The sequence below is a fragment of the Eleutherodactylus coqui genome, chromosome 13 (assembly GCF_035609145.1).
Source record: "Eleutherodactylus coqui strain aEleCoq1 chromosome 13, aEleCoq1.hap1, whole genome shotgun sequence".
NCBI classification, from domain to species: Eukaryota; Metazoa; Chordata; class Amphibia; order Anura; family Eleutherodactylidae; genus Eleutherodactylus; species Eleutherodactylus coqui.
Genome location: NC_089849.1, coordinates 36,170,591 through 36,193,728, shown reverse-complemented (window position 1 = coordinate 36,193,728; position 23,138 = coordinate 36,170,591). Strand labels below are relative to the sequence as shown.

General features: G+C 42.5%; 1 protein-coding gene across 1 annotated transcript in view; it reads right to left on the bottom strand.

Moving 5' to 3' along the window:
- The window catches only part of LOC136588674 (inactive phospholipase C-like protein 2), a 102,804-nt gene that overhangs the window by 32,504 nt on the left and 47,162 nt on the right, over positions 1-23,138 (bottom strand). Inside the window, exons 2-4 of the mRNA XM_066588073.1 lie at positions 7,148-9,628; positions 4,585-4,788; positions 346-421 (exon numbers count right to left, since the gene is read on the bottom strand). Of these exons, the coding sequence (XP_066444170.1) occupies positions 346-421; positions 4,585-4,788; positions 7,148-9,628 (2,761 nt within the window). The remainder of the gene's footprint in view (positions 1-345; positions 422-4,584; positions 4,789-7,147; positions 9,629-23,138) is intronic.

Sequence of the window (23,138 nt, the reverse complement as noted above, 5' to 3'; positions counted from 1 at the left end):
AAGCTCTGATAGAACCGGAGCTACAGGCATTTACAGTTTAGGAGAACGGAGCTGGTTCTAATTTAATGTCCTTTTCCTGCAGAATTAACAGAGCTAGTCCTAAACTGCTAAGGGGTTAGGGTGAAGCCCACGACAACTCCTCTTCTTCCAATGTGGCCCAGAGTTACCAAAAGGTTGGACAACCCCGAGCTACACAGAATGAAGATACAGAGATTGTACGTGTGCAGGATACATAATGCAGCTTCATGTGCTATGAAAGTCTTCTCAGTACAGAGGGTTGGAGGGGACATTGGCGTACAGAACATGTTCTTGGCCTTTTGTGTACAGTACAATAAAGTGTCTTACCGGTTTTTTGCACTTGAATTATTTTGCTGTAGACGGCATCTGAAGTCTCGATTAATGTCCGGCTGGCCTGTATGAACTGAAAGGAAGAGATGGTTCAGTCAGCCAGAGCAGTCCTGCACATTTACAGGAATTGTATTACTAGACACAATAAAATGACCATAAACATATATTGCAGTGAAATAAGCTCAATACATCACAAAAAAAACCAATACGATTAGCAGGCCATCTACACACAGATAAGGGCATACAGGGTAGATAAGAGAGTCATTTTGACTGTGCTGGATATCTGGAGGGTCGCCTTAATCATGGCGGGTATCCCTTGCACACATGCTGATGAAATGGACCGATGACTGACACCAAGAGATGCAGCACTGTAGCGTAGCAATGGGGTATGGTAGTTAGCACGGTTGTCTTGCAGTACTGAGGTCCTCGGTTCATATCCCATCAAGGACAACATCTGCATGGAGTTTGTATGTTCTCCCCATGTTTGCATAGTTTTCCCACAGACTACAAAAACATACTAATGGGAAAACTTAGAATAAGAGCGCCTATGATGAAAAATCATACTAATGATCGCTTATCTCCCTACTGACAATCGTCTGCCGTGTGTCTTCCTTCACATTAGCGATGTGTTGTAGACTGCTACACTGCGAGAGAAAAAAAAAAACGCAGGTTGCTAAATATTGTCACGATTTGCGAGGTTTTGTAGCCCATGTTTTTCTATGGAGCCTTCTTTTCTGTTGCAAACGCAGTTTTTGTGCTGTGCGATGCAACTTTTACAATAGGATGTCCTATTGTTTGTCCCTAAGATAAGCCCTCACTGCATAAAAAGAAAAAAAAACACAATACATCACCTAACAGCCGCTGTCGGGGGGTCCGCAGCACTTGGAGGTTCAAAATCACCGCCTCCAGGAAACACTGGATGTCATTGGTTCTCCAGCGCAGCAGCTCAGCCAATCAGAGCCAGCACTCGATGAATCAATCACAGCTATTTATTGAGGAACCCATTCCTGTACTTTATTTTAGCATAAATATATTTATTTTAAAAATAAACAACTATTAATTAAAATGTATATATTTGTTAAGCTTTTTACTCCTAATAAAACTACAAAACGGAAAAAATTTCAGGGAAAAAGATATTAAAATATTAGCCCTATATGTTATGTAAAAAAAGAAACATGGCAAAAATAATTTTCGTAGCTGAAGAAAGAAAAAAATAGGGCCGTCGAACCACCACATGGGGGGTAAAATCCCTAAAAAGTGTCTGGTCCTTTTGGACCAAAGCAGCCTGGTCCTTAAGGGGTTAAATGATGCGTAGTTGTTGATCCCAGATATGACAATTCTTCAATATGGATTAGATGGTGTGTACGCTAGAACATCATAATCTATCACTGATGTGGACTTATGACCTGTCTATATAATGTAGACGTAGAAGAAGCACGTGCCGTTGGCTACAGCGCAGATATACAATAGAACCCGAAGCACTAAGCATTAGGATAAATGAATTGCCTTTGATAAAATACAGCCGTCGCTGTACACTTTGTGCACGGAGGCACTACCGGCGCCGTTCCCTGCCCATGATTACTGCGCCCACACATCATGTAGCATCAAGAAAGCCATTATAAATTTATGACCACTTGATCAGCGCTGATTGCAAGACAAAAGTTACAAGAATAGATGTAAATCCCACGCAGCCAGCCTTCTATTTTTATATAGCCTTCTATATATTGTATGTACGCAGACAATAGATGACCCCCTCAGCGCAGTATGTGGACTGCGGGTGTAGGACGTTCTCTCTGCTGACTCAGAATTACTGCTCACGACAAGGGTGTCTGTAAGGTAATATACGACCTTTAATATAATCTGCCTGAAAAGTGAGGTGTATATAGAGCTTTAGTGACATTGAGGAAGGGCATTGTGTAATTAATGAATGAGGATATGAAAACTATATTATAAGCAGGGGTCATGCAGATGAATCTAGACTCAGGACTGCGCAATACTGAAGACTGCAAGAGATCCAGGTACCGATCTGAATCCGAGAATGGTAGAGTTGGAAGGGGCCTCCAGGGTCATCTGGTCCAACACCCTGCTCAGTGCAAGATCACTAAATCATCCCAGACAGATGTCTGTCCAGCCTTTGTTTGAACACTTCCATTGAAGGAGAACTCGATACCTTCCATGGTAACCTGTTCCACTCATTGATCACCCTCTAGAATGAACACTCCCTGGAAAGAACACGGGTCCAACTACGGCTCCATGTATGTATCGTAGCAGAAGTAGGCCGCTGGGACCACTGCTTCCCCTACTTCAGTCATAGCAGCAGTCCAACAAGACTTAGGCGCAAAAAGTGGATTTCTACTTCTCCCGTGCTACTCTTCAACTTTGCAATTCGGTTTTACTCTTTCTCTCTCTCTTACAGGGGCCACAAACCAAAATTGAAATCTATGTTCCAAAGCACCCAGGGGCCGCATGTGCACCATACCATTGTGTAGAGCATCCATGCCTTCGTATTCAAGTATGCTAATTATTTCAATATAGGACACCAGTATTGGGATATAGCGCTGGATCGGTCTTTTTGACTAGACCCTGTATGAAGATGGCTTGGTCAGCAATTAACACCTCTAAACCCTCATTAACATGCATGCTTAGATAGGCCGACAAATATTCATCCCTATGATGGCCAGAGGGGTTAGTGGTGGGGCATTCTGGAGGAGACCAAGGCCTCATGAACATGACAACCTCTATTAACATGCATGCTTAGATAGACCGAAAAATATTAATGTCTATGATGGCCAGAGGGGTTAGTGGTGGGGCATTCTGGAGGAGACCAAGGCCTCATGAACATGACAACCTCCAAGTTGGAATATTGTGTTTGGGGCGCTACCATACCTACTATTCCTTTATGGGATTTAGCAGGAGATAAAGTGTGGTATGCTCCATGCATGCTGTATTACTTACTATGTCCCTCATTGTTTCTAGCGGAGAATACATAAGGCTGGCATTTTGTATGTCAGCCTTAAACTGAAGTTATTTTGGAGAAAAATGCATCAATTTTTTTAGAAAGTTTAAGCCTATTAATAAATTTAGCACATATGGCGCTGTTCTGAAGATAGAAGATGAAATTATGTCTGCTGTGAACAGGCATAGATTCACACAAAAATGTACTCTATTTTCTGTAAAAGTAAACCTTCCAAAAAGTTGCAGGCCACATTCCCTCTGTTAATCCACCCACTTTTCAGAACTAGCCGTGATAGGAAACTAGCCGTGATAGGGAAAAATGCACATTTTAGCGCAAATATGGCTTGCGCCATTAATTACAAGGGAAATGGAGGACAACAACAGTGTATCCCCGCTGTGCTCAAGACCAAGGAGCACCACCTCCCAAGATATGCAATCTAAAGTCACAGCATCATAAGGCAAACCACCAGGAATTCTATCATGCTACTTTGTATTACACCCTATGCAATAAAGCAGCATGATGGAATTCCTGATGGTTTGCCTTATGATGCTGTGACCTGCTGCTTTATATCAAACCATCAATTGTGACTTTTCTCATATTGGTGCAAATCAAATCATAAACTTCTTCTTCCCCCAATGACTCTGTTATATGGTATTATACAGAGGTACCATGGGAAGGCACATGGAGTGCCAATGGCTTCATAGTACAGAGCGGTCAGGACTCTGTGCGCTCATGTACAGGCTCTGTGCACAGGAACTTAAGGCCCTTCGACATGTAGCAATTAATCATTAGATCGAGTGGTTTGCATAACTGTTAAGTGTAAATGCATTCAGCGAACGATCAGTAATAAATCGTTAGATTATCACTGATCAGATCGGTCATGCAGACCTGAAAATCATCGTTCGTTTGCCCTTGTATCGTTTTGGTATAAACTGGCATAATACGATTTGCCGAACACAAGGAATTGCCAGGAGGGTTGACTAGAGGCGGTTATGTTCCAATGAATGATCAAAACTGCCCAATAACTGTTCAGTGTAAATGCATGCCAAGCGAACGATGTATGATCGCTACGCCGCCGCTGCCTTTAGGAAAGGTCTTGCAGATATTAACTGGCGTCCTATTAAGAAACATCTGTGAACCAGTGAAGCCATGAAGCTTGTCAGCTCCAACATGATGTATAATACCAGATGCTTTTGATCATCCGAGAGACTCTACATCTCCCCACATTAGCATAGTCTTGACCCAGTCTCTACTTTTGTGCCTATAACTTGTACACTTACCGCCTCATATGAGGTGAGAACTTTTTTTAAGAGATCGGGTACAGGTCCTTGTGCCTCCAGGAGCGGATACTGGGAGCGAAGGTTGAGGGTCACAGTGAGAGGACTATCGCTGTTGAGAAGCCATGCCGACAAAGTGAGTATACACTGCTTCATGTTTGCAGCCGGGGTCAGGCCACAAAGCTCTTTGAAAGACACTAACGCGTTCTGCAACAAAGGCAACAGATTTGAGGTTAGTTACTTAGTTTTAACAATAAACAGGATAAAACCCCAACCTAATAGGTACCATTTTAGAAGCGGGCTCCCATGGAAATCCTTGACACTTGGGTGGATAGAGATTTACTTTGCTGAAGTTCCTGACTCAACCTTTCAGCAGATTATGATGGGCTTTATATATCAAAATAGCTTTTTGCCCTGAAATAAAAAGTAATCTGACCGGCCGTGCCAACTGACGTCCATGTTTCATTTTTCAAGTGCATTTAGCTAGATTCCAAATCGGCAGCTTTTTTCAGAAGGTCACGTTCTACTTCGAGATAGTTTTATTAGATGAAACCTAATGTTTTTCTTTACCTTGTGCTTCAATTTTGATAGAGTTGAGCAAATTGTAGAACAGACATGTTCAATAACCTGAATAATATTCTAATCACTCATCGGGTTGCATTCTTCCTCCAAAGTAATTGGACCCCTGAGCAAGAATCAAAAGTCGTATTTATTTACATATGTTAATACTCAGTGGGGCCTCCTTGGGCCCCAATGACATCAGATACACTTCAGCTGGTATTTCCCTCCATTCATCCTGCAAACATCTGAAAAGTTCTCTCAAAGAAAATAAACACTGTTCATAGTTTCTGACTCAACGTTCTAATTCATCCCAAAGATGTTCAGGTTGGGCCAATCCAATTGTGGAACATTCATATCCTCAAACCAATGTAAAACAGCATTGGATTAGTGACAAGGCACATTGTCTTGTTGGAAAATTGCTGACCATGCCCAGAGTATTGCCACATCGTTGGCAGCACATTACTGTTGTGAGGGATTAGCGTTTAGGATCGGTAGCAACCTGGGCATAAGCAGTCAGAGACAGTGACACATAGGATAAAATCTTTAGTCCAGGCTTTGCCTGGGTTTATTTCCAAGCAAACAAAAGCAAAATACAGGCCTTAACATCAGGCAAACATAACGTAAATCCTGCTCGTCCGAGCACTTACTAAACATGTAGCGTCCCTGTCTACGTACTGGTAAACAAATGGCTCCTGCACACAGCCAGCCAGGACTCTCAGACCTGCAAAGGTCTCAGCTCTCCCTCTAGGCCCTGTAGGCCCAGGCTTTATAAGGCCTGGTACCAGCCCCACCTGGTACGTGGGAGTGACCATCCCACCCTTCACTTTGGTCACTCCAGGAAAAGCCGGCCCGGATTATGCGGCTTGGAGCCACCTACTTGCTACAACGTGTTAGTAGCTTAATGCTACTAACACTATACTGCCGGCTTCCTCCACCGAGCCCAGGCTGCTCGGTGGCACGTATCTGCCCAAGCGCTCCCCAAAGCAGCATAGGAGAGCATCCTAGGCGAGATATACCTGCTCTCCAGCACCTTGCCGGTCACCGTCTCACACTGCGTAGAATGTCAAAGTACACCCTCTATTTTCACGGTTCTTGCCACTAAAACCAATGGACCAAGACCACGCAATGTAAAACATCCCCAGACCATAACGGAACCTCCGCTGTACTTAGCTGTTGGCACAACATACTCAGGTAGAAGGTGTTCCCCAGGATCCTCCACACCCAGGTACGTCCAACTGATTTGAAGATGGAGTAGTGTGATTCATCACTCCATAGAACGTTCTTCCAGCTGCCCAATGAGGACGCTCCTTGCACCACTGTACATGGGCTGATGCATATTCTCTGAGAGAACTCTCCAGATGTTTGTAGGATGAATGGAAGGAAATACCAGGTAAAGTGTAGCAGATGTTAGTAGAAAGTATGCCACGGAGAGCATGCAGTGTTATCAGGACTGAAAGAGGCCTCACTAAGTATTAACTAAGTATTTTGGTAGGATAGTATACACTAATAATGCTAGCTCCAAAGTAAAAGAGGAAGGAGGACAGAACTTTGCCTGCCCAGTGGTCAAAAATGGAAAATTTGGACCATTCGCATCTAGATGCCCAAGTCCAATAAGTAAATGATCAAATTTACCAGTGTCCCTTAGAATAACCCGACTCCTGGAGAAGAGGTTACCTTAGGACAGTCTTGGGTTTCGCTAACAGAATGAGCCAGTGTTAGCGTTTTCTAATTACAGAAGAGTATTTCAGAAACTCTGTATTAGACTCATAGAGAGCACAGCAAGATTTTAATACCCATTCGGCTTATATTTAATTAAAAGGTTAGAGCAGGAGAAAGGAAAGAAAAGTAGCATGAGCAGAATATGCGAATATAGTGGGAGAATAAACCTGTTTGAAGGGATTATTCAATTGTCATGTACAAAGAAACACCAAAGTCCTAATTCTACTCATAAAAGAGTTGATAATAGCTTTGAAACATAAATAAAAGGGAGATGGAAGCAGGTTACCTGAACATTTTCCCGAAGATCAGTAGCTTCTCGAACAGCCTGAGTGGCCGTCCGGAACACTTCATCTATGGCTTTGATGCCAGTAGTCTTTGTTGAAGTATATTCACGAACCTTTTTTCCTTTGCGCACAGAGAGGCCCCTCTTGCTGACCTTCCCACCTCCGCGCCGGTTGGTAATTGCAATGTGTACAAACAAGGTGGTGTTCTGGAGAAACTCTCCAGTCAAGGACTGTAATGGGACGTGTCTAAATCCAGTTTGCAAACACTCAAAGGGGATAGTATACTGGGCTATGAATTCATCGCCAATGTAGTCATCGTCGAGAACCACAAACCTCAGGATTGCCAACTCTGGAAGATTTATAAGAAATTCAAAGCTTTCATCAAATATGGGATTGTCTCCATTTTGGGTTACAGTCTTTGTTCGATGTTCTGCACAATCAGCGGGTATTCCATGTATCTCCACATATACATATGGTTCCACTACGTCTCCTTTTGCTCCAGAGCCTTTCGGTTTTGGGAGATTCTGACCACTAATGACTTTGAGATGAAGGAGTTGTGCTGAAACACCGGGCAAGGAATCCTTTGCATTGGCACTGAAATACGATACTTCTTCCCTCATGATGGAGGGGCGCAGGACATAGCCACAGTTTCCATTCTGGCGAAACCATCCAGTATTGAGATCCATCATAAGCCCTGGGGTTTGGTAGTTCATGGCCACAATTTGACAACCACATTTCCAGAAATCTTGGGGATTCATATTGCTAGAATCTATTCTCATTGAGCTTGGGTAGACCCTTGAAAGGAATTTTTTGTTATACTTTACATATTCTTCGGGATACTCATTGGCAAAGCGACTGGCAGTGACTTCATTAAAAGAGCACATTTGCCAGTATTTTTGGCTTCTTTTGGACATTTCAAAATCCTTAAACCTTACAGACTGGCACAGGTTAACCTGGTCGGAAAGGTCTTTACAAAGGCGCAGCTTTCTAGGACCAGTTCCATTGATATGTTCTCTACCATCATGTCCCAATCTCCTGGCTATCTCCATTCCTTCGTCTTCATCAGTTACATCTCCCTCTGAGTCACAATTATTCGGAGGCAACTTTTTACCCTTTAATAAGATCTTTCCTTTAAGTTGTTCTGGAGAAGGCAAGTAGTTTTCATCAATACAAGGTGGTTCATTGTAAAGCTTATCCCCGAGAATCTTCTTCAAACACTGTGCCATGATACGCTGTTGTCGAACTGAGCAATGAATGACCAAGCAAAGAATCAAGGGGTATTCGGATGCTTCGAATGCATATTTGTCTATGACACTTATAACACTACGGAAAGCCACCTGTGATACTACGGACAGTCCAAGATATATAAGAGGCTCATTGTCAGGACCATCCCAAACAACAAGTTCAATGCTGCGGCAACCCATTTTAAGGGCATGTATATACCCACTAATATCTGAAGTGCCCCAGTAGTGATCTTCCATTTGACATGCACTATGTGCAGAATTTATGTAGTAGTGAGATAACGGTCTAGTCATGTCTTGACAAACCACTTTATGGTGAGGATCAAAGATATTACAGTCTGAAGAGAGGAGATAGCGAGTGAAACCATCGATTGTAAGATAACCCTTTTCACGTCCTTCTTTGGAGGGTTCATATTTATTGATGATCTCAAGAGATGTGTTCTCATTGACTTCTTCCATACCCTGTTCTACCTCCATAAAGATCATGAGATCTTTTAAGTCTAAATACTCTTTATTGCTAGAAAATTGCACTAGTAAAAAGAAGACCTCTGGCCTGGTACACAGTTCACAGTATGCTTCGCCAAATACATCACAAGTAATGTTACCACCGAATTTTTCACTGACTTTCTGCAGTTCCTTGAACTTTAACTCCACCGTTGAGGTCTTCATACCTGGGTTAAGCCCCTTGATAAGCTGAATGGCTCTAGACAAAGGTATCTGTCCTCCTTTCTCAATATCTGCTATCTCAAAAAGAGATGAGATCCACAAAGTCCTCAAGCTTGTTTGGTTGGCTCCTAGGACATCTGGCGTGTGCTTTCCATAAGAAACCAAATACCTGAGTCCCATCACCCAAGTATTGACAATATCAGCAGTACTGGCAACAAGGTCCAATGATTCATAGTTCTCCCCATAAATTATAGAAAAGGCACATTCTTCAGGAAACTGATCAGACAACCCGTTGCTGCGCAAAACTGGAGTTTTCTTTCCCACCCGAACCTCACGAATCGATTTGATCTCCAGTTTGGCTTTCTCTGAATCTTTTTTGGAGGGCTCCCATCGGAGAAAACACATATCTGGATCTAGCAAGAAAAATCGATTGTACATCCTGGAGTTGGAGCGCACTTTCTTCATTTCACACCCTTCCATCATGAAGGAGATGCAAGCTGCGGTGCTGTTGATTTTGCGGTTGTTGGGCATTGTGCTGAATGACACAGTCTTCTTTTGCTTTTGACGAGATCCATCCTAGAGGGGAAAAAATAAATAAAATAAATCAAAGAATGTGTTAAAGGGAAGATGTCAACAAAAAATTATCGTAACTCATTTAAATCAAGTTTTCATATTAAACTTTTTTTTTTTAATTTTTGGTGATTTTTTCTTCTAATTTTCCAGGTTTTCACTAGTACATATTAAACTGACACTGGCTATAAAGATCCCATCTGAGCAGCCACCTCATTATCATCATAAGCAGAATAAAAGAGAACAGCAATATTATGCAAAAGTATCATGCCATTCACGATAGGTGATGGTGATGGTCACAGCTCACCTACTCCCTCCTCCCTGCACAATCACCTCTGCAAAGGTCATAGGTAATGCCTAGAACATTATTCTGTAGAAGTCAATGAACATTTCAAGTGCACAAGCTATAAAAAAAAATCACAGCCAAAAGACTTAGGCTGCATTTAGACAGTCATAATACGGTTCCAAGATGAAGCCAAATTTACTGCCAAGACTCCGTGAAGTGTAAACAGGAAAGCCTTTCCTAAAGCAGCCTTCTGGCATTTTTAGCGCAGTTTTACTTATATTGTAATTTACCAAAGCTTCCAGATCTTCCATTGCAGTGAACAGACATTACAGTGTTCATATAGTGTGAGATTTTAGGAAATACTCGGTTATTTTGAAACTGCAGCATGCATATTAATGGAACTATTAGGCACTTTTTACCACTGACTTCAATCTATATTAAAAAAAAAAATTGCATGTATAAGCATAAAGTTAGCGCCGCATCCAATGTAGTACAGGGGGCTCCATCTTTGAGTAACATCAACTCTACAGTCAGCAAATATACAATCTAACACTTTTGTAATATAGGTTTAATTTTTTTAAGTAATTAATTTTTTTTAACTATTTCAAAAACAATTCTGCTGCTTTCAGGAAACCATCAGTAAGCGGTTGTTGACTCATCTGTTATTAAAGGGGTTGTTCGAGATTTTTTTTCTCTATAAAACCCAACTTCCTCTGCCAGAAAACAACAGAGTCATATACTCCCCGCTGTGTCCCATGCTTCTGCTTAGTCCTCGCTACCATTGTTTATTTACAGGCTGCTGCAGCCTATTTCAGGGCTTACTGAGCTCTGTCATTGGCAGCAGCAGGCTGTGACGTCCCATAAGCAGGCTGCAGCAGCCTGTAAACGTGATGATAATGGGGAGACCCAGAGTGGTGGTGGCCCGGGACACAGAGTGGAGTGGGGACACGTGATTATATGACTCTTCGTTGTTTTATAGCTTGGGGAGCCGGGTTTTATATAGAAAAAAACCCATCTCAGACAACCCCTTTAATAACAGATCAGTCAACAACAGCTTACTACTGATGGTTTCCTGAAAGCAGCAGAATTGGTTGTGAAATCATTAAAATATACTACACTGTTTTAAGTGGCTGGTTTGTAAAAGGCACATTAAAATCTGCAGCATAAACTGACATGCAGTGTGGATTTCAGATCCGCAATATATCAAATTATACTGTGGATTTCACTATTTGCAATGCATAGGTAAAATCTACTTAGAATCTGCACCAAAATCTGTATGCGACACATGCAGAGCTTGCTATGTTTTTTCCAATCTGAAAAGTATATCCCTTGCCAATGTACCTGAGATGTCCGGTGCTGCGAGTACAACAGTGCGGCCGCTAGCGTCCCGCAGCCCTATGTGACAATGAGTGGTTCCCCCTGCTACCCGGGTTTTTATTCACTGGAGCTACAGAGGGGGACACGGTTACATAATTGGGGGGACTATTAAATAAATCAGGGCCACAGAGGAGGATACTATTACATAATTAAGGCCACACAGGGGGATAATATTACATGATTAGGATCACAGAGGGGAAAACTATTACATAATGGGGCCACACAAGTGTACGTTATTATTTAATTGGGGCTACAGGAAGGGCACATTATTACTTTATGGGGCAACAGAGGGGTACTTTAGTGGATACTTTAGAAATACATTTGAGAGTAGCATTAGAACGGCAAGAGACGAGTCGTACCAAGGATTTCTGCACGGTGGTCTGAGCTGAGTTAGAAAAGAAAAAATAAAATGGATGACTCTGGAAAAGACGCCACCTGTGATCATTGGAGGTAACTGCACTGTAATCATTCTCACTGTGTAGGGCTGCTGATTATTATATGGTGACTGCATTATTTAAGAGGTATCCTGAGCTGAGCCACTATTTCTGAGTCTGGTGGGATAGCAGAGGTTATTACGTGCCGTTATAGGCCATGCCCCCCTTTTACCTTGGCTGGTACTTTTGGTGCAAAAGGTGGCAACGCTAGATATTAGGTATCCATATGTGTCAATTCAAAGGTTCACGTGCCAATGAGCATCGAGTATTCGGATGTTTATAAGTCTGTCTGCACTTGATATTCACATAAGCCATAAAAGGAACATAAATAAAGTCATGGATGGATGGATAGAGAGATAGATAAGAGAGATAGATAGATAGATAGATAGATATGAGATAGATAGAGATATGAGATAGATAGATAGATAGATAGATAGATATGAGATAGATAAGAGATAGATAGATTTATTTGACATTAGCTAACTTTATTTCCAATGCTTTTCAATATTGAGCTTCATCTAAGAGGATTGTCTCAGTCGTTAAGATATGCCTTACATGTCTGATTAGGGCGAGTTCGGGAATCCAAGAGTCGCAACTCTTTCCTAGCGCTGGTCTCATTTTACTGTAGCGGTTGGCGAGGCTCGCGGTACTAGGACTAGTCAGACATGACATCAATATTTCTCTTGAGACAACCTCGTTAAATATTCACTAAATCTATTTTAGGTCAACCCTGTTTGTTGGTGCAGATTGAAATTCTGAGCATCACTGCTCGTTCTTCCCGTACAGTTGTGATGAGTCTTAATACTTAAGGCTATATCTCCGCTTCAAAAAGGCCACGCTGCACCAAGCTGGTAAGAAAATCAGAGAAGGAGCTACCATGAGTCATCGCTATGATACGTTAACTGAATGAGGTAACTGTTTTTCTCTCTAAAAAGCCAAATAGAATTGTGGAATCCAATACGGTCGTCAAGGATTTAGATTAATCTACGGGGGAAAAATAATAACAAGGTTTACAGTTAAAGTGTCACCGAAGATTAAGAACACTTCATTAGAAGGCATATTCCAGAAATGGCTACAAATTGGAAAAAAAATTAGATATTATTTCGTACATCCAGATACATATGACAGTGTTGAAGGCAATATTCCTTTCTGAAGAGAGACCCACAAAACAGTCCTTTCGCCACTTAATCCCGCTGTAGCCGTGACGAGCATCCCTAGCACCCCCCATGGGCCTCATTAAATCCCACAGATTAAGCAGAACTAATGAGCCCGTTTGCAGCGAGATAAGCAGAGACTGCTAGCTAATGATCCAGCACTGGAACAAACAGGCAGTCTGCTTCAAGATTTCATAGCCATTAACCCAGTGATGGCACAGCGAGGGGTTCCATAACCCGGGCAAAGCGTGGCAATGCAAAGTGCTTCACGTTACAGGGCAGGATTTCATAACAAAACGATGAGGTGGAAGCGATGGCGTCATTAAGCACGAGACCATGATTTATGGTTTACAAAGTGAAGGAATGTCAAGACCTTGCATACTCTAATGATTATGATTGCTACTTTCCTAAACTTTGCAAAATGCAAGAGGCAGCAAATGGGCAATGCATAAAAAGAGGAATTTCTTTTTTCTATGCCGTATTTAGTAAGTCTAGCTGTCAGATACACAAGTGGCCTCTGTCGTAACAATTCCTCCTTGACCTATATCCAGAAAAAAAGCTATAAATTCATCCTTTAGTCTCGTTCATGGTCGTTGGAACATGGTGATGGGACCACCCATCCGGCTTCCAAAACACATCTGGTCTTCCAAGTCTATAAATTGGGTGGTAGACAATACAGACTTCAGTCAGATCCAGTTGAACTAAGGAGAATATTGTTATAAGTACACTACAATATTGTTTCCATTGCAAAATAGCAAGGGCTCCTTAAAGTAGACGTTCGCTTTTGTTAACATGGACCTGGATTGAAACTGTGGGACATTGGCGGTGATCTGGGGCAGAACTCGTGTTGTGCAGGGAGTTGGGAGAATGTGCATGTTTGTGACCAAGTGTGGTTGGCAATTAATTCCGTGAAAGGTAGTGGTCTATCAATCAGAAGGACGCATAGTGCTGCTAATGAATATTTTTTGATTTATGCCAATATATTAGAACAGTCGCCATTGTGAAAAAAAGCCTACTCCACAGATGGCAGTTGGGAAGCCGAAATTGGACCCAAACTTTTAAATAATCTAATTTGGAACTGTACAAAGAGATTAATTGATCGATATCGCGGTGATGGCCACATCTACACGAATTTGCTAGCATGATCCTGTGGGAAACGTCAAAGTGGGGCATGCACTGGTAACCTCATGGAGACCCACAGTGACCATGTACGACAGGCAAAGGCAAGAACACCCACTTTGGATGCAAAATGACCCTCAGTTGACATGTGGAGTACTGAATAGTCCCCTGACCCGATAGATCAGTGCTCAAACAAAAAAGTTACGTTCTGAAAGGTACAAGTGTTCAGTAACACCAAGTGTGACCTGCAACCATCAAGCATTTGAACACGGTTGTGAAAGAAAAAAAGTCATCTTTCACGTTCTTCGATCATTCTTAAATGGGAACCCAGTGAGCATGCTTTACAGGCTTTCTTACTGGTTCCTGAGGCCTCTCCTGTACCACCGCATGCTTCTACTATAATAAGACCGGTTTCATACGGGCGACAAAATTGTGTGATTTTCCTCACACTGTGACAGTGCTACAGATGCTTGTGCAATGCGATGCAACTATTACAGTAGGAAATCCTGCAGTTTCCCCTAAAATAAGCCCTAGCTGTATGGGGAAAAAAACGAAAAAAAAAACAATACATCACCTTAGAGGCGCTGTCCAGCTCCGCCACACGTCTCCTCTGTATCTCCGGAATGTGTTTGTAGTTCTCTTGCAGTGCTTCCAGATCCGGAGTTTGAAAACCCCGCCTCCAGGAAACGCTGCATCTGATTGGTTCATCGAGCGCTGGTTTTGATTAGCTGAGCCGCGGAACTTGAGAACCATGACCGGTTCCCTTTAAATCCCCCTTTTCATATGCACAGCGCCATGGAATTAACAGCGCTTTAAAATAAATTATAATAAATGATCATACGGCAAGATTTCCCACACCACCCAAGAAAACTCCACTTTAATTGTCAGGCTTTAAAGGAGTTGGCCCATAAAATCTATTTTTCCCCTATCCATAGGATGGATAAAAATGTATGATCGCTGGGAATCCAACCACTAGGAACCCTATGATCACTATGAAAAGAGGATCCCGAATTCATACAGAATAAAAAAAAAAAATCGCCTATGCCACCCTAATAATAAAGTAAATTTTCCCAATAAAAATGCAATAAAAGAACATTTTATTTCATACTCAAGGAGCTAATGTCTGTTGCTTCCCACCTATTTGGCACAAATGTCTCTAAAATTTCATATAAAAATGTATTAACTGCTAAAAACAGCCGAAGAAGCGGGCACATTTTTGGAACCATATGCATAGCTAATGAATGCAAATCTAGACATGAAATTTTAAAAGAAAAATAAGATAGAGAAAGCAAGTAGAGACAAACCCTACATGAAGGGAGAGCTCAGATATGTATATAGGTGAGGTCTGGTGGTAGTTGTCTGGGCTGGTGTCAGCATCTGGCAAACCCAGGCAGACGTCGAAGCCTATTGAGCATGGGAGGGCCTATTCAGGGGTGGGAACAATCCAATCCTCATTCTTCAAATCAGTTGTATCCACATCTTTAAGACGTGGCTACAATTAAATATGGCAGCGACACTGTAGGAAGCTGAGCCCTTCTTGTTCTGTGGCCACGGCAGAGGATGAAGGGCTCCATGATGAAGTGTTTATTAATTTATTTTTGGAGTATGGTGGAGTCTTATTAATTACTCAGGGGGCACATTCGGGTCTATAAATGACACAATGAGGGCCATAAGTGACTCAGGGAACACAGTGGTGCTTACAAATCACTAAGGCAGTAGAGCGGAGTCCATAAATTACCGTGACTGTCACCAAAGGGCCTGAACCTGGCCTATGTATACCTGGACCTAGCCTTTGTAGCGGCAGATAGCAGTAATGGCTATGTGACGGCAAGCAGTTCAGTGCCAGCTTTCCCTCACCATAAGCCCCAAAGCAGTCACATACCCTGCCTCTATGGTACTGTAGCTATGGTTGAATAGTAAAAGAATTGGGATAAAGTCTCATTCTTGGCACTTTGGAGCCAATAAATGTGTATGATCAACTCAATGCTGACAATAATCTAATTAAGGCTTTATTGGCCATGTTTTATCACATCTGTGTGGGAGACCTATACTGAATGGTATTGCATCCAATGGGTAAGGAAAATTTCCAAAAAGTTTTCTTTTGGACTATGTTTCTCTGCCTTCCTCGGACGGGATCCGTTCCAATTTTTCTTGCTAAATATACACCATGCACAGAGCCCTACTACAGCCCAAGGCTTCAAAATCTGGAGACAAATACCTCTTGGATGTAACTCAACTTTTATAATCTCTTTATTGCATCAAAGTCCAATTTTGTAACCTTACCCACTGTGACTGAATTTTTTTTTGTAACCTGACCAAATGGACTAGAAACATATAATGGGCTCCTCAGATCCAGTTTAGTCAACTAGAATAAATCATGCAGGAACCACCGAGATTGGAGACGGTAGGGATTATGGTAAAACATAAATGCAACTTTACACAGGATGCGCATAAACACCAGACAGCCGTCCCACGGATTACTGCCAAATATTGCTCCTACGAATGGAAGACGACCGCGCCAAAGACCGTTCGGGCCAGCCCAGCTAAATTTACAGTAAAGAGGCAGTCATTCATAGATGACACACAGAATAGTCACTTGGTTTGTAGTTTTTGCTCAGTGCCCTATCGGCGGTATACATGGGACGATTATCACCCGAATTCACGGTTTCCAACTATAATTTGGGCGATAATCACCCAGTATAAAAGGTACCTTAAAGCAACGGGCACAGGATATGAATTATCAATCAACCAATATCTGACGGTTCCAATACAAATAATCATCTTGTAGCACAGTATGTAGGTTTACTTCTCAACATATCTGCTGAACTTCCCATAATGAAAGTATGTAGAGGTGGCTTCCTGTTCCCCACCCGGGACAGGAAAAAAGCTAAAGAAACATATCCGACAAGTAAAACAGAAAATGGAAATGTACGTATGTGAAGAAAACAACTATGTAAAGACTTCTATAAATCATACAGGACTGTGCAAATGTTTTAGGCAGCTGTGTGAAAAGATGCTGCTAAGTAAGAACCCCTTCAAAAACAGAACTGTTAATGTTCTTTTTTTTGTCAATTAACAAAATACCAAACAAATGAACAAAACTAAATAAAATCAATATCTGGTGTGACCAGCCTTCTTCTATGGTCACTTGCACACAGTTTTTGGAAGGTACTCAGCAGGGAAGTTATTCCAATCATCTCAGAAAAGTAACCACAGATGATCTCTGGATGTAGCCTTCTGTCTGTAATCCCAGACAAACTCAGTGTTGAGATCAGAGCTCTGTGGGGCCATCTCCTCACTTCCAGAACTTCTTGTTCTTCTTTACACTGAAGATAGTTGACATTGGCTGGATGTTTGGGGTTGTTGTCCGGCTGCAGAATACATTTGGAGCCAATCAGACACCTTCTATTTTTGACTAAATTTCTTACTTTGCAGCATTTTTTCCACACCTGCCTAAAACTTTTGCATAGTACTGTATGATCAAATGTTACATAGCATTTTAGATCTAGAACGTTTTTATCAATTCAGAAGAAGAGGAGTAGGTGGTAAAAAAAAAAAAACTTCAATAAAATATGGCAGCAGGCACATTCCGATATACAGAGGATATAATCTTGTCCTTAGTCAATCCATAAGGAGAGAACAAGTCCATTCTAACCCTAACCGTGAAACATCTACATGGATGGAGGGGAAGCCGAGCGTCTTCTTGGAGCTTCGTTCTCCCGGATAAGGCAAACTCCAGGCTTGTCAAGCAGAGTGCACGCTTTGGAGAGCTGATGTGTGAAACCCACAGGCAACTACTGTACATAGTGTTTAAATGCTGAAGATGTGATGTGCATCTGTCAGATGCACTCTGTGTGATCAGGCAGCGACTGACAGCAAGTAGGAGCGTGAGCCCGTCTTTAATCGTCAGGGATGAAGATGTAGAACAAAAATAAACGACACAAGGCTGAAATCAGACGAACACATACTGTAGAGCAGGGAACGATGAATCCCAGGAGCCCAAAATCGGGAGTGCAGAAGTTGCAGTGGCATCTGGGCTCTGAGGCTGGAGGGGCTTTAACAACCCCTTTGTCATAGTTTGTTCAAGATAACATTTTCTTTTAGATTAGAACCAGGTTCCCCATGCTGGAAAATAAGAAACCAGCTAATATCAGCTCTACCTGCTCCTCACAAGTCCCCCATCAAAAGCTCTTTGTCTCCTCTTTGACATATTGTTTACAGGCTGCTGCAGCCAATGACAGAGACCGGTGCTCAATCACTGAGCTCTGTCATTGGCTGCAGCAGGCTGTGTGATCCTGTAGACAGGCTGCTGTAGCCTGTAAATATTATGTCAGAGAGGGAGAGACTGGAGCTGCCTATGGGGAACTTGCGGGGAACTGGGAGACGTATTAGCGGGTTTGTTGTTTTCTAGCATGGGGGACCTGGTTTAACCCTTTCCAATCCACTGACATCTAAAGACATTCTCAATGAAGGCTGTACAGCTCCGATGTCAAAAGACGTCCGGCAGGGTATTCTTACTGTAGATTACTGGCTGCTCTGTTGTTGGGGGCCTCTCCAGCATGTCACATACCGCAGTACTGGCTCTAGCTAGCAGATGGCGCCATTGTATAATGGCAGAAAGAAAAAGCCCCCTAGGAAACCATGAATCCAAAATTGGATTGCAAAGGATTAAGTAAATTGTTATCTTGGACAACTCCTTTAAGGGATACCGTACTGTAGGTGGCAAAGGACCATTTAGGGAATGTCCTGTTACAGGTGTTACACTCTGGGTGGTGCCTAATGCTGACATTAGGCGACCATCTCCCCATAAGTATGTACGCTAAAATCAACTTGTTTTGAGAAAGGCTTACCTCCCAGCAAAAACAGAGGACCCATAAGGTTGAAATCCAATATACCTGATCCTCGTTTCCAGTCACCTCTGCTATTATTAGGACACAGTCGGAAGGTCACCATCCATGTTAGACTGAGGCTGAATGAATAGCAGTACCAGGCGACCATCTAATGCACATTACATCTTCGGCTGATGTTCATTCGTGACAAGCAGTGGTTATGGAGGCACCGTGCCATTAACCGATTTGGCTTTATACTACTCTTGAAGGCTGCACCTAGGGGTCCTTTGTATTTCACCCTTTAGCCCCTCCAACAAGGATCTTGTCTTAGCTGCAGAGACCCCCAGGCCATTATCCTAAGACTAGCCCTGATGCAATGGCAGCTGAACTCGACAGGTTAGAGGCATCACAGCGCAGTACTGAAGGCACAGGCAGACATAGTTGATAAAACAGACTGGGGTCAGGACAGGTGGAGTTCGTGCAAAAAGGAGAGATAGGCAGAAGGTCATAGCAGACAGTAATCAGGATGTTGTGGTCAGGTTACAAGCCAAAATCAGCACATGAAAAATCAGGAAAGCTGAGTGTACAAGCAATGGTCAACCCAAGATTCAATCACAACAAACAGCACTTCTGCAGAACCTATTGCAGAGACACCCTCTATTGAGGAAGGGGCCTTAAATAACCTCGGGAAGTGTCTGGATTGGCTGGGGATGGGAAAGCTGGGTACAACATACTGTCTCCTTATGAGGCAGGCGGGGAAAGTGCAAACACCCTACGGGATGCACTGACAGCAGAGAAGTTGGTACAGTGTTTGGCACACAGAGGATGCAGGAGATGCGACCGGCAGGGGGAGGAGGTGAGAGGGACTGCTGTCAGTTCGCCAAAAAAACAAACAAGTATGTTGAATTTTAACATGCCGAATCCCTCTGTTCTCAATGGAGATAATCTGCCACCAAAAGTATAAAAAAGAATATACGTACACAGCAAACAAAGAGTACATTCTTACGGAGGGATTGGGGTAAATTAGCTGTCAGCCAAATGCCCAAAAAGTTAGGGACCAGTAGCCTAGCAGGAGGAACGCATTTTCTGAGATTTGTCCAGCCGTATACAAGGAACGCCACAACCTTCAATTTAATTGATCGGACTTCAACAGAAGACCTATTTTAGCATCTTATTTACCTCACCCAAGTTTAGAATAAACGTCTTGTACAGTCCTCACAAGAACTGCTCGTGGTTTAAATATTTTTTTCCAGATACTATTTAGGTCAAATCAGACGTGATCCGGTGACCTCCGGAGCACATGTCCTAACTTCAGGGCCTCTTCCTTAGGAGTGGAGGAAGGGGTGCTGCAATATAAAAATGGAAACCGGAACAATGGAAGGGTCACATCTGCTGCTCGTAGAATCCCTATAGGTCAGCAAGTAGGCATCTGCATGTATGAATAGGTATGTCAGCATCCTGCAATTCAGGCTACAGGAAGGGGGAAGTCTGCACTGTTCGACTGTTATTGTTAAGTAGGACATAAAATATCTGACATACACTACCCTACCAAAAGTAATTGAACATCTGAGCAAGAATCTCAAGTTTTATTTATTTACATATGTTAATATTTAGTGCGGCCTTCTTTGGCCCTAATGACATTGGATACTCTCCATGGCATTCTTTCTACCAATGTCTGATACAATTCAGCTGGTATCTCCCTCCATTCATCCTGCAAATGTGTGAAGAGTTCTCTGAAAGTAAACGGATGCTGTTCATATTTCGTGACCCGACGTTCCAGTTCATCCCAAAGATGTTCAAGTTGGGTTCACGTTGGGACTCTGTGCAGACAGTCCAATCTTGGAACATCCATATCCTCAAACCAACATAAGGCAACATTGGGTTTGTGACAAGGTGCGTTGTCTGTTTGGAAGCATTGCTGACCATTCCCACAGTATTGTCACATTGTCCGCAACACATTATTGTCTAGAATGTCGAGGTACACCTCCATGTTCAATGTTATTGCCACTACATCTAATGGATCGAGACCATGCTACATAAAATATCCCCTGACCACAACAGAACCTTTGGTGTACTTAACTGTTGGCACAACACACTCAGGCAAACGGTTTGAATATAAAGTACGTGATTTGTTACTCCTTAGAACTTCCTTCTATTGATCAGCTGTCCAATGATGATGCCTCTTGCACCACTATAGATGGGCTAATGCATAGTCTTTGAGAGAACTTGCCAGGAATTTTCTGGATGAATGGAGGGAAGTACCAGCTAAAGTGTATCAGATGTTAGTAGAAAATATACCACAGAGAGTATCTGATTAGGGCCAAAGAAGGCCCCACTAAGTATCAATATATGGGGATAAATGCTATATTTGATTCTTGCTCAGGTGTCAGATTAGCATTGGTAAGATATTGTATGTACAGTATCTAAACCAGGGTCTTCTCTTTTTCCATCATAATGACTTATACATACAGCAAAGCCATACTATAGAGTCGTAGGCACTTCATGTGGCCCCCAAAGTATGACAACTTACTGTAGAGCAGTGCATATAAGGAAGAATACCTCCATGACATGGTATCTGATGAAGCAGGTTTACATATGAAATCGAATGCATCCAAAGATACAGTATGTCTCCATACACTCCTATGGGTGTCTTAGATTTGACCGTGAGCATCTTTCTGGGGGACGTTATAAAGAATACTGCAGGCCGACTATGGGTACACCAGGCAGCAATTAGAAAGAACACCCCATCCATTGCTGTATCTAAAATAGTCTATCGCCATCAGAAATGTGGTGCTCAACAGGAACACAATCCTTCCCTACAAAAATTAACAGGCGGCTCATTATATTCAGCTGCCGTAACCTAAGCTTGGGATGACACAAGGATAATGATGTGTGGTGTGTCCTTGACCTAAAGGCAAAGTAAAATCCAATAAAAACAACTCAAAGAACATCCTTCGCCCCACTGTCAATCTAAATAAACACATAATGAGGTGCCACCAACCATAGAATCTATGCTTGAACTTATGTGACCGCTACAATTACAGCCAGTAAATAATGATCAGAATGCACATGTCATGACGGAGGACGGTAAGAGGGATAGTTTTTTGAAGAGGGATAGTTCACTAGTTCACTCCTAACACTCCAATTGTAGCAGTCAACTATTTAGATACAAAGGTAACCATACGTCTAAAAAGTCAGCTGGATGGGGGCCGCAACGTCACATGATTGTGGGGTATCAATGCTTTTTTTTAAAGCCATTTCAAGGAGTGGTTCATAAAGGGAGGGAAGGTATATAGGAAAGGATCTACTTCTCTCTTAATGAATCCACTACTAGTTTTAACTACAAAAACTGTATAAAAAATGGTATGTGTGGAATCATACATGGCAGCCTGGAGTCTTGTGAAGGCTCTCAGGGTTACCATACAAAGATCATAATTTACTGCAATACTGAACAGTTGCAGTATATAGTACAAGCGATCATATGATGACAAGTTCAAGTTCTCTACGGTGACTGAATAAAAATGTATAAAACGTTATTAAACAGTAAAAAAGAAAATATTAAAAGTTCCAAACACGCCCTTTTAAACAATGCTGTTACCACAGCTTCCAAAAAGATTAATATATTTTGGTTTCCACAAACGTTGCTGCTTAAGTGCTTTTAGATCTTTTAGGGCGCTTTCACATGAGCACAATTCGCGGTGTGCCACCCACATGACACAGTTGCACAGAGCACATTGCGTACTTACTGAGTGCCGCCAACCGCAATACACTACTTTGACGTGCATGCAAGATAGAACATGCTGCAATCTTGATTGCACACGTATTTCATGCAACATGGGAGCCTATGGCAGGTGGGTACAGTGTATTACGCACACAAAATCCGCACACGTAATATGCTGTACCCACACGTTCATGTGAAGGAACCCTTAGGCCGAATGCACACGGGCACGCACGGATTCCGCATGGAGAATCCCGCACGTAATCTGCCTGTGGCTGGCGATCCTGCGTTTGACTTCAATGGAAGCTGCCGTGCGGAAAACACTCCGAAATAGAGCATGCTGCGATTTTTCCTCTGCGAGCTGAAATCGCAATTGCTTTCCGCTCGTGTGAGTGGAACAATCACTTCTGCATTGCATCCTATGGACGAACATTGCTGTGGAACCTGCGGGCAGACGCCCGCCGCAGATTCCACAGTAAAAATCCACTTGTGTGCATTAAAGGGGTTGTCTCGCGGCAACAAGTGGGGTTCAGCACTTCTGTATGGCCATATTAATGCACTTTGTAATATACATCGTGCATTAAATATGAGCCATACAG